Here is a 14,915-nt window from a genome sequence, read left to right as displayed (position 1 = left end):
GCATTAACGCAATGCGAATAATTGGAAAATAATTTAATTAGCGCATAATTACGCAGCTGACCGCAGTTGTAATTTTAATTGGGCTTGTCGCGAGGTCAGCGGCTTTTCGACAACGATTATCGATTATTTTCCTTATGCACATTCGCCTTTTAATTAGCTGTAAATCTTTTGCAGCCTGTTGAAAGCCAACAGCAGACAGCGAAAGAGTGTGGGAGGAGCGAGGAAAACTGTCGCTATTGCATGCACTATTTATTTTAACAAGAGCTGCTCATTTAATACTTATTTTCACTAATTAAAAGAGCGAAAGAGATAGCAACGCAAAGAGAGCGAAAGAGAGAGGCAGACGGAGCGAGAGAGAGAGAGAGAGAGAGAGGACTTTTGCGTATGCAGATGCGGCAAGCGACAGCAATTTTCCGCTTTTCCGTTGCGCAAGTTTCATGTCTATGTAAACAGCAGCTTGTGTGTGTCTGGCGGGTTGCCCAACTCTCTTTGTGTGCAACGCGTATGTGTGTGTGAGTACACCACATACAAACACACATACAGTCGAACAGTCGCACACTCGCACATCGACTGTTTGGGCGCACTTAAATAATGAATAATGACGAGACAGGCAATTAAAATAATTTGCGGTTTTACCGTGCGTATGCGCATCATTTAATTTTACATGCAAAAGAGTAAAGCGCTTAATACACTGCCACAAAAATAGGTGCAATAAACCCTAAATTAGTAACTAACTTATGTATGTATGTGTATAGTGTAGCCTACATTCTGGCCACGCTTCGCCAGTGAAGCATCCAAAGCTGCTTAGCTCGCCTGCCCCGTAAAGTAAACTGAGCAAAACGCACAGCCAATTTGCACAGTGTGCCCTACACATACACACACACACACACACATAGATATAAGTATGTATATATGTATGTGTGTGTGTGTGCTATACACTCAGCTTCATCAATGGACCAATTAAAGCGACGACGCTGACGCTGGTGTTGGTAACAAGCATCTTAAAAGTAATTAAAACGAAAATGGCATAACAAGCTGCTCATTAAGAATGCCGTCGTCTCCCCTCATTTTGTGGTTAATTATAGAGGAGCGAAGCCGAGCAGCGCTAACGAGCGCCCAGCTCCACTTCATCCCTTCTCCCTCCTGCCTTCTCCCTCCAACAACTAAAGTCAACGCAAAAGGAGCTGAGGAAAAATACGCTTAAAAATGCCGACTGCCAACGACAACGTCAGCACATAAAGACGATCGAGACTTTTGCTGGGGGTGCAGGACGAGAGACGAGAGATGCGAGACGAGAGGATGCCGTTGAAGTTCATTAAGCAACGTCCTCGTGCCGTCCTGCGTCCACTTAACGATGTCACTTATACGCCCCATTGTGCGCTCAAACCCGACCCGAAGAGCACGAGCAACCAACCAACCAACCAACCAGGCTGTCAGCCAGCCTCTGCTGATGGCCAGGCCATCCACTTAGTACTCTCTTTCTCTCTCTGCTCGCCCACATTCCCTTTGTCGTCATCATCATCATCATCAGCATCGACGTTATCATCGTCATCGTCCATGAGGGCCTCTGCTGCGATGCGTATAAACCGCAAATTGGATGCGATATTAAATTGTCTGTGCAAAGCGCATATAAATTTTTGTTCAATTTAAAATATTCTGCACACTTCGAAGCTAAAAGAGAGTAGCCGAAAGAGAGAGCAATACAAAGAGAGAGAGAGATAGAGAGAGAAAGCAAGCGAGAGAGTCAGGCGCGTGTTGTGGGCGGTTTGAGTTTTATGCGCCGAGTTTTACATAGAGAAAAAAGTATAAAAAGAAAGTTTGAGGGAGAGGAAGGAAAAAGCCAAGGCTGGAGCTGAATGTTTGTCAATTGTTTCTTTGACAAGAATTAACAACTAATAAATAAACTGATTACAAATTAAAATTTGTCTAAAATTCAATTAAGCTTGACAAAAATTGGCAAATACAAATGTTAGAGTTGTTGTTGTTGTTGCCGTTGCCTGTTGGCCATTAGACGTTGCCTTGACTGTTGTCGTTGTCGTTGCCGTTGCCAGCCACAAGAGCACAAAGCATTCATGCATATATGACTAAGAACAAACCAGGCATAAGCAAAAGCAACAACAACAACAAGAACAACAAAAACGAGGGGCACACACTCGCATCGCACACATTTAAAATATAAAAAGCTGAGATCCATTTCGTAGCCAACGAAGCGCATAAGCAAACAAATTTTGCGCTAAATAATTTGACAATTACTCACATCCTCGAGCGCATTTTTGGGTGGCAATTCAAGCGAGTGAAAAACTATGTAATACTTGGAATAAATGTGCGACAGAGAGAGAGCTGCAAGCAGTGGCTAAGCGAGTGAGAAGGAGAGGGAGCACAAGAGTGAGATGGAGAGTGGTGAAAGAGTGGAAGAGAGCGAGAGCTTGGCCACTCTGGCTCAATGTGGCTAAGACCCAAGAACAGACCATTACGCTTGCTAACGAGTACAAGGCAAATTAAATCATTAGATGCTAGTCGAGATTAGCCTCACAGTTCCAACAATGTCAAAAAGGAGGAGTCACTACACTCAAAAAAAAACAGAAATGCACTCAAACCCAGCAAGGGGCGTGTGCAATCAAAGCAGAGAGAGAGAGAGAGAGAAAGAGAGAGCGCTCTCGCAGTTTCACTCAAAGCAACCACCAGCAACAGACGCCAGAACAGATTTGTTCACTTTCCATTTAGTTGACTTGCCACGGGCCACAGTCACAGCATCTGGACTCGAACGCGAGCGAACGCTGAGCATCAGCAGCCACCCTCAAACTCAAACTCAGAGAGCTCAACAAATTTGTCGAGCATTTCCATTTCCGTTTCAGCCCCGTCTCTGAGCAGAGTGTTGCACGCGCGCGGATTACGCTCAGCCAGCAGCGGGATAAGCGAGAAGCAGCAGCAGCAGCAGCAACAGCAGCAGCAGCGACAGCAGCAGCCTTAGAGATATTCAGAGATAGCGCGCCGGCATCAGTGACAGTCGATTGGCTGCAATCAAGGTGACAACAACACGTCGCGGCAATTTTATAACGAAGTCAAGTCAATTATAGAGAAATCAAAAACAGAACAGAACTGATTACAAGTGAAGTGAACTAAGCGTAATAAAGAACTACAGTGCGTGATAAAAGTGCAAAGTGCTTCGAACTTGCGACATGGTGATGTTGCAATCGCCAGTGCAAAAGCCCAGCGATACAATTGGGGCACAGCCCACGGCCGTCGGCGGCCTCATGAGTCCCAACTCGGAATCCCGATTCGCCCAAGTCCAACACCTCGCCCGAGCTGGCGAATGCTGCTGGCAATCAGCTCGGCTCAGCTGCTGTCGATGTCAGCGTCTCGAGCAGCGCCTCCGCGGCGGTGGCCACCAGCATCAGCATTAGCACCGCAGCAGCCAAGATACCCAAGTTCATTATCAGCGCCAGCGGTTCGGCTGCCAAGCAGGAGCAGGAACTGCGCTACTCCATCGAGCGGCTGAAGCAAATGACCAGCGAATCGGGGCTGCTGAGTCGCCTGAGTCCCACCCAAGAAGACAGCGACAAGGAGAAACTCAACAACAACAACAATAACAACAATAATTTGACCAACAATAATAATGCTCGTCGTTCGCAATCGCCGCCAACTGGCGTCGGCAGCTTCACGTTGCCCGCGCAACAACGCAAACTGCTCGAGTTGAATGCCGTGCGTCATTTGGCGCGTCCCGAGCCACTGCAGCATCCACATGCGGCACTGCTGCAGCAGCATCCACACTTGCTGCAGAATCCGCAGTTCTTGGCTGCTGCCGCGCAGCATCATCATCAACAGCAGCAGCAGCAGCAACAGCAACAACAGCAGCAGCAGCAGCAACACATGCATCATCATCATCACCATCATCCTGCGCATCCGCTGCCACATCATCCAGCTGCTTCGGTTTATCATCTGCGCGCTCCCAATGCAACAGCTCCACCATCGCCCGCCACTTCGCCACTGTCGCCACCCACATCGCCGCACACTGGCGTCCAGCAGACAACACATTCCGAGCCGCAGACTACAGCAACAGCAACAGCAACCACTTTGGCTGCTCATTCCGCGCTTCCAGCAGCACAGTCAACGCTGCCACCACCGCCACAGCCTGGTAGCAACGACATGGATCTGGAACGCATTAAGCTGGTCGCTGCGGTTGCTGCACGCTCCAATCAGCAACATCAAGTGCCCAGCACATCCACAGTCGTTGCTTCCACCTCTGCCTCCAACTCAACAGCGGCCACAGCAGCCTCGACCAGCTCCGCCTCCGCGTCTGCCTCGCCCACTGGCCGCGACTTAAGCGATTATGGCTTCAGAATACAACTGGGCGGCCTGGCAGCGGCGGCTGCGGCAGCAGCAGCCACATCGCGGCAAATTGCGGCCGCTAATTATGCGCGCAGCGACACCAGCGAGGAGCTCAATGTCGATGGCAATGACGAGGATAGCAACGATGGCTCTGGTTCGCACAGCACGCCGTCGGTAAGTTTTCCTTTAATTTGCCACTTGCCACAAGACGCACACTTCAATTTTATTTATCTTTGGCTTTGCCTTTGCTTTGGTTTGGTTGCTCTTTCTTTCGCTTTAGGTCTGTCCCGTGGATCTGACGCGTTCTGTGCCCAGCAGTGCGAGCAATGCGAACTCCGCCTCGACCTCGACGGGCAGCGACAGGGAGGCCGGCAACGAAGCGTCTGGCCTTCTCCGTGGAGAACATATTGGATCCAAATAAGTTTACGGGCAACAAGCTACCAGCTGCAACATCGCCACCCTTTGGCCATCCGCGGCAATGGAGCTATGAGCGCGATGATGAAATGCACGAGCATCTGGATGATGAGCACAGCGAGGATATGTCTGGTGAGTGTCTGACTGAGTGTACTCACTACTCACTCCACTTTGCTCTACGATTGCCAGACCTGCAAATCGTTGTTACTCTTCTCAACTTTATGTGAACAGCCATTTTTATGTATGGGGGGATGTTTGTGGGCTGCTTTTGTATGTTTTGATTGCTTCGTTTTTTTTTGCTGGTGCCAAAACTCCAAACTCTTCACTCTCAACCCCTTCTCTATGATTTCCTAACTCGTTCTGCAGCCAAGTTGCCATATTGAACAAGCATAAATTGTATGTTGCCTGCTTTCAGGCGCAAGTCACGTACACACACATATACGCCCACACATGCAGACAGCTGCTGGAGTGGGGGAAAGAATTGGGGCTATGAAAGCATTTATATTTTGCGTATATTCACCGGGCAAACAAATGTGGCAACAATACGAAAACGAAATGCCAGCGAGAGCGAGAGCGAGAGGAACGTGCGGCACACAAGAGGATGACGCAACTTGTTTAGAAAGAAAACTGCACTCATATTCAACAGGGATTTTCCATGGAATTTGTTTTAATTGATTGATTGATGTTTTAATTGGGAAAAGCAATTGCTGTGTGGAATTTTCCGATATTTCCTTTGGCTACATTTCATTTTCCTTTTTTTTTTTTTGGCTCTCTTCTCTTCTTTTTTTTTGGCATTTGGATCTAGTTGCTTATTTTTTCCTGTTGCCGTAGAGGCAGGGCGGAGCGAGGCGGGGGAGGTAAAGCTGCGGAACTGTTGGCTAACATTTTTGCTGAAAATTAATTGATTTTCATGCTTGGCTCGTTGCAAAGAAATTGCTCAAATAAAAATTTGCAAATTTGATTGAAGTTGTTGTGGTGCACTTGGCAATGGGGGCGATCTCGATGGCGATGGCGATGGCGATAGAGATGGGGGAAAGGGAAGGCGAAGTGAAAAGCATTGCTAAGCTGCTGCTGCAAAGCGCCAAAATAAACGATAGCAGAAAAGTTAGCGAGCAAAGGTTTGTGGGGGAAAATGCTTTATTATACTCGTTGTGCAAAATAATACACAAAAAGTCAAGCTATTCGCTGCGATTCGTTATTGCGGTTTGTTTGATGAGCAACCAAGTTTTTGAATTAAGCACTTTAAATGAGCGCAAATCTTTTGAAACTGGCAAAGAACTAACGAGATGAGCACAAGAGATGAAAACGAGAAAGTTAGTAATGAAGGAGTAAATTGAAAATGTGTTCAATAACAGCAGTTTAAATGATAATAATTAATATAATTCATTTCGTTAGAAAAATTCAAATAATGAATGATTTGACTTATATTTATCTGTCTCATTTATTTTATTTCATTTATATTTCCATATGTACTATCATATTTTCAACAAAAATGGTTTACAATCATTTTATTAGCAATGTAATTCTTGGTTTAGATAATTTTTTAAGATCCACGATTTATTAGGAATCAAATAATTGATATGAATTTGTGAATTTTTGCATTTAATTTATGTTTTTATATGTATGGTATGACATTTGAAGTTGAAGTTGACTACGGAAAATTCACCTGATTAGAATAATAGTCTGCCTTAGCGAAAATGTGTTTATTTAAAATTTTGAAACACATTTTATTTTGCTTTACATATAATTCAAATTTGCTATAACTTTAGAATTAATCTTCCCAACAACTTAAAGCAGTATTATAAGCAGAATTAAGAGCAATCCTTTATTCTCTCGCCTTAGTTGTGAGAAACTGATTAATCGACTGAATGTTTTGCCACATAGTTTCTCTATATGCTCGACGATTCATCTCAATTGATTGTTTGTCTTTAATCAATATATTAGAGCTCTCAATATCGTGGGCCATAACAGACAATAAGCACACACAACTTGTCAGCAATTCACTTGGCTCAAAAGTGCCAGTTGCACACAGACACACACACATACACCAACAGTTGGGGCCAACACCCACATATTCGTAAGTACACACAGACATTTGCAACCACACACTAACACACACGTACACAGACAAACAATCCACTCACTTTATTGGCCACTTCGGTAAGCGCTTATGTACGAAATTATAAACACTGGAAATGGCGCACACCACAACAGCAACAGCAACAACAACAACAACAACAAGAACAATCACAACAGGCAGCAGCAACAGCAACAGCAACATCATTATCAGTAGCAAATTATCGGCCATTGCTGTTGTTGCTCTTTGCTGTTTGTGCATTTGTGTTTGTGTTAATAAAACACAATTAACTTCATCAATGGCGCAGCAAATGGAGATGGCGGCGGAGTCTACAGCTGCCTGCTGATGCTGCTGCTGCTGCTGCTGGTTGTGGTGTCGCAGTACTCGAACATAACTGCTAATAAAACAGACTCAATGGCCGCGCCAACGACCCCAAGCTGCGGCAACAACATGCGGACAGACAGACAGACAGACGGACGGACGGACGGACGGACGGACGGACAGTTAGAGGCAGCGAGGATAATGATGCTGTCGTTGGCATTGTTGTTGCCGCTACCGATGTTGTTGTTGTTTGTGTTATTGTTACTGCCAGTTTATTCAGTCAGTTCAAGTTTACAGCAAACGCAAAGCCAGGAGCAACCATCACGTATACGCAGAGTGTGTTGTTTGCGGCACCGTGATTCAACGATTGTTCGTTGCTTGGTGATGCTGTAGTCATTAATTAGCAAGGTACTTAATTACCGCACATTCATTAGCCGCTTCAATAACGCTGTCACCCACAGAGAGCGCGAGAGAGAGAGAGAGAGAGCGAGCAAGAGTGAGATAGAAAGAGAGGGAGGAATGGACAGCACTTAATTTTATGGTCTGGGAGGTGCTAATGTTGCTGTTGGTCGCTTCAGTTTATATTAGCGTAATTATGCGGCCTTTTGTCTTTGTGACTAATTAGATTTTATGACACTTTACCTTCCGCTCTCTCTCTCCCTCTCTCGCTCTCTCTTTCTATCTATTGCACAATATATATGACATCATATCGAGGATGTGCATTGTGTGCATATTTAATAAATATTACGCATATGTTGTCGCAAGTCTCTAAGGCGCCATTCATTTGCACTGGTCGCCAGGCGCATAGCAATTTGCATTTAATTTAAATTGCAAAACAACAGCAACAGTAACAGCAACGACATTGAGAGCAACTCGAACTGAAAGTCAAAAGCATACAACTAGCAAATGCACTAAAAGCAGCGACGAAAGCCACAAAACAAAACACATTTACTTATGTATATACACAATAACAGATGCAGGGCAGAACAGAGGGGGAGAAGGAGGCGGAAGTGGAAAATAAAAACAACATGGATACTACTCGTAGTTGAAGCTATGTGGGAATGCCATGAAAAACTGTTACATGCCCTGCACAGCCTAGCCAAAGCCGAGGCAAAAATGCGCCCCAAAAGTCATATGAAAAAACATGCGATAACTAAGCGAACCAAGCGGTGGAGGGAGGAGGCGGAGACAGGGGGCTGTTGCTATTGCTGCCGCTGCTGATCCTTGGGGTTGAGTTGGAATAAAATGGTTATGTGGCAACATTTAAATGTGGGTGGACATGGCCGGAAACAACCCCCGGAAAAGTAAAATGGCTGCGAAAACTTTTATTCTTTTCAGCACTCAATTTGGCGCTCTCTCTCTCTCTCTCTCTTAGTCACTCCCTCTCTCTTTCACTCGTATGTATATAGCAGCACTTTGTATGTATGGACTGCGCTCAGACTCTCATCGTGCGGCTCTGGGGAGACATGGAGACATGGACGTTGGCATTCGTGTGTGCGTGTCTGTAAATTTTGTAAAGTTAGGCGACAATTTTCGTTGAGGAGCCAAAAAGAGAAACAGAGTCGGGTTTTTATAGTACGCCGTCATCAGCAACTCATTTATTATTTTATGAAAATGGCAAAATGAGACGACAAATGCTCCCCGGGGTCGCATTGGCCAGGCGTATGCGATTATAATGATTGCGACAATGGCGCTCCATGAATATGCCACACAGAACCCAAATTTAAAAGCTATTTTGTAAGGGTTCTCCCCACCATCCACCATAAGTGTACTATCTCTGTATGTATGCGTATATTTGAGGGTGTGTGTGCTGGTAAATTGTGCGGTGGTGGTGGTAATTAACACTCGGATTTCATAATTAAGTTTATGGCTTAAAACTCTAGCTTGTTGTCGGCCATGTTTATTTGCCGCTCAAAATAAGCTGAATCTATAAAAAGAATGAAATAAGATAGATACAGACGAGTGTGCTCGACTGTGAGATATTGGTACTATTCGTAAAATATAGCAAATTTGTATACTGCAAAAATATTAAAATATATCGAAGGCTATATTTAGTGTATTGATATAGAATATAGAATGATATAGAATAAGTACTAACCATACCATATCGTATCAGATGTCGACGCTGATCAAGAATATATGTATATACTTTGTGGGGTTGGATATGATTCGTTCTACCTTTTACATACATTTTCTGTAGGAGCAAAGTTATAATACCCTTCTGCCCTATGAATAGTGGGTATAAAAAGGAAGTTCTAGGAAAAAGAATCAATATTTTGAGTTTGAGAATTTCTTCATTTTAAAAATGCTTTTTGTAAATTGAATTTCAAGAATTGCCAATGGAGTATTTTGTAAAATTTTTAATTTTTCTGTGTTCAATATTTACATCGTATTATTAAGATTGGAATATTATTTTCACGATTTCAGCTCGTATTTTCTGTCTATAGTACATTCGCTGTGTCAAATGCAAACTTATTTTCAGAGTAGATTTGCAAACTATTTTGCATCAATACTATGTTTCATTTCATTTTAGATATTGAATATACATTTTTATATGCTCCAATTATAATGCAGAGCATTTCCGCTTCGTTCTGGGCTTCCATTTCTCACATATTTCCTTTTTAATACGCGCTTGCTGTCTCGCTTGCGCTTTAATTTAAATCGTTGTTGTTGGACCCGAGGGGGAGTTGAGTTTGGCTTTTAAATTGCACCAACGAGTCGCTCGAGAGGGTCTTCATATATGTGTATGTGTGTGTGTGTGTGCACACTTCTGTGGGTTGGTAAATGAGCCTTGTCTGCGCTTTTGTGCTTTCATAAACGTCGCTTTATCTTCGACGCGCCATATCATCAAAATTGCTTATGAAGTGCTTTCGGCGTAATTATAATTAACTGCAGTTATTTTACATCTGTCCCACACACACTCATCCACACACACACACATATACCAGCGCGAGTGATAAGTAAGGGACAGAGTTGCGGCATGTTATGATAGCGATAAGTCGAAATGAGACTTTACTACATATGAAATAATATATAAATATTTCTACCAAAGCATTATCAAAGGACTGGCAAATATTGCTTTTCCTATTAACTTTTATGTACATCAAATTGTACAAATTAGTGATGAATATTTCGTAAAAATTTTTCCATGGAAAATTGGGGTGAATATTAAGAAAAGTTTTATCAGTAATGGAAAAAATTCATTCAATTTGTAGCAATAATTCTTTACTGAAAAGGCTTTTATAAATACAAGTATAATATTAATGGAAGAAACATAATAGAACTTTGAAGAACTCTTGGTTTATAAGGAAAGTATATTAAAGTGTTTTCTATGGGTTTTCAATTAATTAATCAATATTCGTAATATTCTTATAATCATAAAACTATATAAATTTTCAATTCATGAATCTTCGAAAATTTGTATTTCAAATAACATTTAAAAGACGTGATTCTCCAATACGATTTTAAATAATCATGTTAATCAAATTTCAATTTATTTTTTACAACGCTTTCACTTTTATAAATCTTTAACTCATTTTTTACCAACGGGGAGTTTTAAATGAATATATATAAAAAATGAAATAGTAATAACTTACCCATATCAAACTTAGCTCAATTTTGATTGCCAGACAACTCGTTACTCATACGCCATGTTGTACAGACAGTTTGCTGGCATATTTGGGCGTTACGTTCTTCGTTTCTCGTTCCCCATCCGTTTGCAGTTTTGTGGTTTCAGCGCTTATTAACCAGCTGCGGTTGCGGTTGCCACTGCAGTTTATTGGGCTCAAACACAACCCCTTTTTTAGGCGGGCAGCAACAATACGAGAACTTCAATCCCTTAGCCTCCCCCGTTGACTCGCTCTACGCTGTCTGCCTGTCTGGCTGTCTGGCTGTCTGGATTGCTGGCCTTTCGACTTTTTCGCGTTTGTTTGCCAACACATTAAACGTCTGGTGGCATGCCCCACGCGGAGCTCGACGCAGTTAATTCAATTGACTCAAACCAATTGTGGTCAGTCATCGATGGAGTTGGAATATCCAGTATCGAAGAGGAGATTCGAGCATCTAATGTGCCATTAATGCATATCAAAGTGGCTGCAAACACTCCACAGCCCATTACCAGTGCGAGTCGCATTTGCATTTGCAAAGGGATGCACGTTGGCATTGCCTGGCCAGCAAATTCGTTAAATATTAAATGAAGCGTTCATGTTAATTTTCTGTTTAATTGCCGCCGCGCTTTTAGGCATCGCTCTGGCCATGCTAATTACATGCAAACACGCCCAATCATGTTGACCAATTACCAGTCGCATACAAAAGAGAGAGAGATAGAGACAGATTGTGATTTATTTTGCAATGGAAGTTGACAGTTTGTGAAGTTACTTTTCCTATGCCTATGGAAAAGGATTTAACACAAACAGAGCACGTAACTTGTTAGATAATTTGGCAGACAAGCATAAGTGCTGACTGCATAAGTGAACATAATCGCTGAGTTGCATCATTTGTTATGGCCATTCGATTACATCAAGAGAAACGTGCATAATACTTATCAGGTAATCAAGCCAAAAATATGCGCTGTGGGAAAAAGAAATCTCTCTCTTTCTCTCTTACTCTCTTACTCTATCTGTGTAATCGATATGCCAACCGATAGAGAAAGAGAGTGTGAGACAGAGTTGTGGGTGGTTGAATGGGCAGTGGACAATTCGCTGGTCAGTGGTGGGCTTAATTGAATTTTGATTGCCGCATCATTGCAATCAATTCCAGGATTGCACGATGACCACCATTCACATGTGCGCCAACATGTGCCCAAAAATTCCAATTAATTCACAATGTGATTGATTTCCGCTTACAAATCTGGCACTGTCCCTTGGGACACAATCACTTGATTGATGATGCTCCTGTTCGATTCGGTTCTGTTCTGTGTTTGGCTTATGCAAAAAAACAAAAACATGCTGCGTATTTTGACCTCGCTTTTTCTTTCTGTTCTTACAGCTCAGGATCTCAATGACATGGATCAGGATGATATGTGCGACGATGGCAGCGACATTGACGATCCCAGCAGTGAAACGGACTCCAAAAAAGGCGGCAGTCGCAATGGCGATGGCAAGTCCGGAGGCGGAGGCAGCGGCGGTTCAAAGCCACGACGTGCTCGCACAGCTTTTACCTATGAGCAGCTGGTGTCGCTGGAGAACAAGTTCAAGACGACGCGCTATCTGAGTGTCTGTGAACGCTTAAACTTGGCTTTGAGTCTGAGTTTGACCGAGACACAGGTGAGAAGCGAAGAGAAACTAATTAGCAACTTTATGCTTAGTTTTTCATTTGTGTTTGGCAGGTCAAGATCTGGTTCCAGAATCGACGCACCAAGTGGAAAAAACAGAATCCCGGCATGGATGTGAATAGTCCGACGTTGCCGCCGCCCGCCGGTGGCTCCTTTGGACCCGGCGCCTATGCCAGCAGTCTGCTCTATCCCCATGCCGTGCCCTATCCGCCCTATGGACCCTATTTCCATCCGCTGGGGGCGCATCACTTGAGCCACTCGCACTCATAAAATTGCAAGATGCAACAGCGTTTGTTGCAACTCTTCGAGAAGCGTGCCAAGGGGGCAACAGCGGAGGCGCCTTGAGCACGCATTGTAAATGTCCAATTGCTTTAAATGTTGTCGTCGCACCTGTAAATAGTTCTTGTATAAATTCATATTAAATAATTAAACTAAATATTGTAGTGCTTAACCAAAGATGTTGCTAAGTCACATTAACTTGATAATATTAATTATTTTTAGCACCTAAGTGACATGCAGAATCAAAAGAAAACCAAATCGAAACCAAATATGCCAGACATAAATTAAGTATAAAATATATTAAAATAAATATTATAAAAATGAGAAACACAAACGAAAATGGAGATTTTGCATATGTTGTGGAGTGGGTAAAAACAATTTATCGCCATGACGCACACTGATAAACAGACACACTGACAGACAGACAGACAGACAGACGGACAGACGGGAAGAAGGACCCTCTGGCTGAGCGTGTGAAATGACAGGACAACAATGTCAAGTCAAGTGTAAAATTTTAAATTTGCTTCTCATTTGCCGCGTGCAGCTCAGCTCACACTCGGAGTCACAGAGGCTATTCAATTATGTGGCAAACAAATACGAAATTTCTTAATCCGATTTGTATGATACAATGCGGAGCACACATATACGAGTGCGAGCCCAAAAAGTCGGGTAGGTTGTTGTCAAAACAGAGAGACAGCGCAAATGAATAAATTCACGGGCACACACCTCGTGCCCATTGATATTATAATAACTACTCCGGCTTCGGCTTCGGCTTCGAGCTTCAAGCTTGGACTCCTTTCTGGCCAGCACGGATAATTGAAACAGAAATCTACGCATGGCCAGCAACAGGAACTGTGGATTGACGAGTGCCGTTGACAGCATTGACGCGCGAGGTAAACAAACAAACAAGGATTCTCAGCCTGAAAATCCTTTTATATCTATTACGCCACCACGCCCAAACAAACCCCCCCCAAACTGAGTCTGATCCTGAGCTTGAGCTCTGTGTGAAAAGCCACGCGACATGCGAGTAGCGTATGAAAATTTTCCACAAATTTGATTGCATTTGCGGGCAACGCCTACCACGCCCACTGCGCCCACTGTCGACAAGGATATGCGATGCTTTTTCTGCTCGCTGCAGCGGCCATTTGCATAAATAATTTATTAAAAATTTGCTTTTACATTTGTTTTAAGCTTTTGCTTAAGTACTTTGCAATTAGTCGCACAAATCCTATTTGAAGCACACCCACACACTCACACACACATGCATATTATGCATGACCTCACATGTGTGAGTGTGTGTAGGTGTACGTTAATTTCTGTAAATGTAAGTCACTAAATTATTCAACTGCAGACATGCCAGCGCATTTCGCACACGATTCAACAAACTGCGAGCTGATGTGCACAGCAAGAGCGTGAAGTCCTAGGCGAGAGAGGAGACTGACAAGAGGGGGGGGAGAGTAGGTGGAGTTTAATTTGCATACAATTAAATGCTAATTTCAGTTGCAATGCGGGAGTTTAACCTGTTCTATTCTCACAGTAAGAGCAGCTTCTAAATGGCAAAAGTTCCTTGAACAGAAACTAATAATGTTTGATTTATCATAGTACAAATGGGACAAGATCTGATAGAAAATGCATTACTGCAAATTAGAAATTTAAATTAAGTAATAATTTATTTTTATTTTTAAGAAAAAATATTAAATATTCGAGAAAATAAAATAACTTACCTTTTAAAGAAAGAATGCATATATTATCGATTTTTGCTGCACTTGATCAATTTATTTATCAATTTTATTTTTATAAACGAAATTGCACTGAAATTTCGTTCATAAAAATAAAATTCATAAATATATTAATAAAGTGCAGCAAATATCGATAATATATATTGAAATATATTTGGGAACGATTTCAGATTTCGATTTCAGTGCTAATAAAAACGATTATTGACATGTGTGATTTACTTTTCTTTTTTAAATAAATAATATTATTATAGGAATCGAAATAATAATTAATAAGATTTATTTAAATTTAAAAAAAAAAATTATTAAAAAATATATATTTTACCAATTTAACAAAATATGAATTTTCTCCTGATATATTTTACTTTTTTAAGATACAAAATAATAATTATTACAGAAATTAGAACACTTGTTAGTAAATTTATAAAAGATAACAGTAATTGATAAAAATAACTGTTAATATGTGCTTTCCATGACTTTTTTGTAT

At 42.2% G+C, this 14,915-nt stretch overlaps 1 protein-coding gene across 1 annotated transcript; it reads left to right on the top strand.

Annotated features, from left to right (window-relative positions):
• The first annotated feature begins 1,898 nt into the window (after positions 1-1,898).
• On the top strand, positions 1,899-12,985 carry LOC133837964 (homeobox protein slou). The gene is given in 6 exon segments (XM_062268879.1): positions 1,899-3,269; positions 3,271-4,503; positions 4,610-4,699; positions 4,701-4,875; positions 12,128-12,405; positions 12,468-12,985. Coding segments are annotated over 6 exon segments (2,157 nt in total). The 5' UTR covers positions 1,899-3,179; the 3' UTR covers positions 12,759-12,985.
• Positions 12,986-14,915: the final 1,930 nt, after the last annotated feature.

The sequence above is a fragment of the Drosophila sulfurigaster genome, chromosome 2R (genome assembly GCF_023558435.1).
Source record: "Drosophila sulfurigaster albostrigata strain 15112-1811.04 chromosome 2R, ASM2355843v2, whole genome shotgun sequence".
Classification (NCBI taxonomy): domain Eukaryota; kingdom Metazoa; phylum Arthropoda; class Insecta; order Diptera; family Drosophilidae; genus Drosophila; species Drosophila sulfurigaster.
Note: the sequence above shows the minus strand (reverse complement) of the source record. Positions and strands in the feature narration are given on the sequence as shown.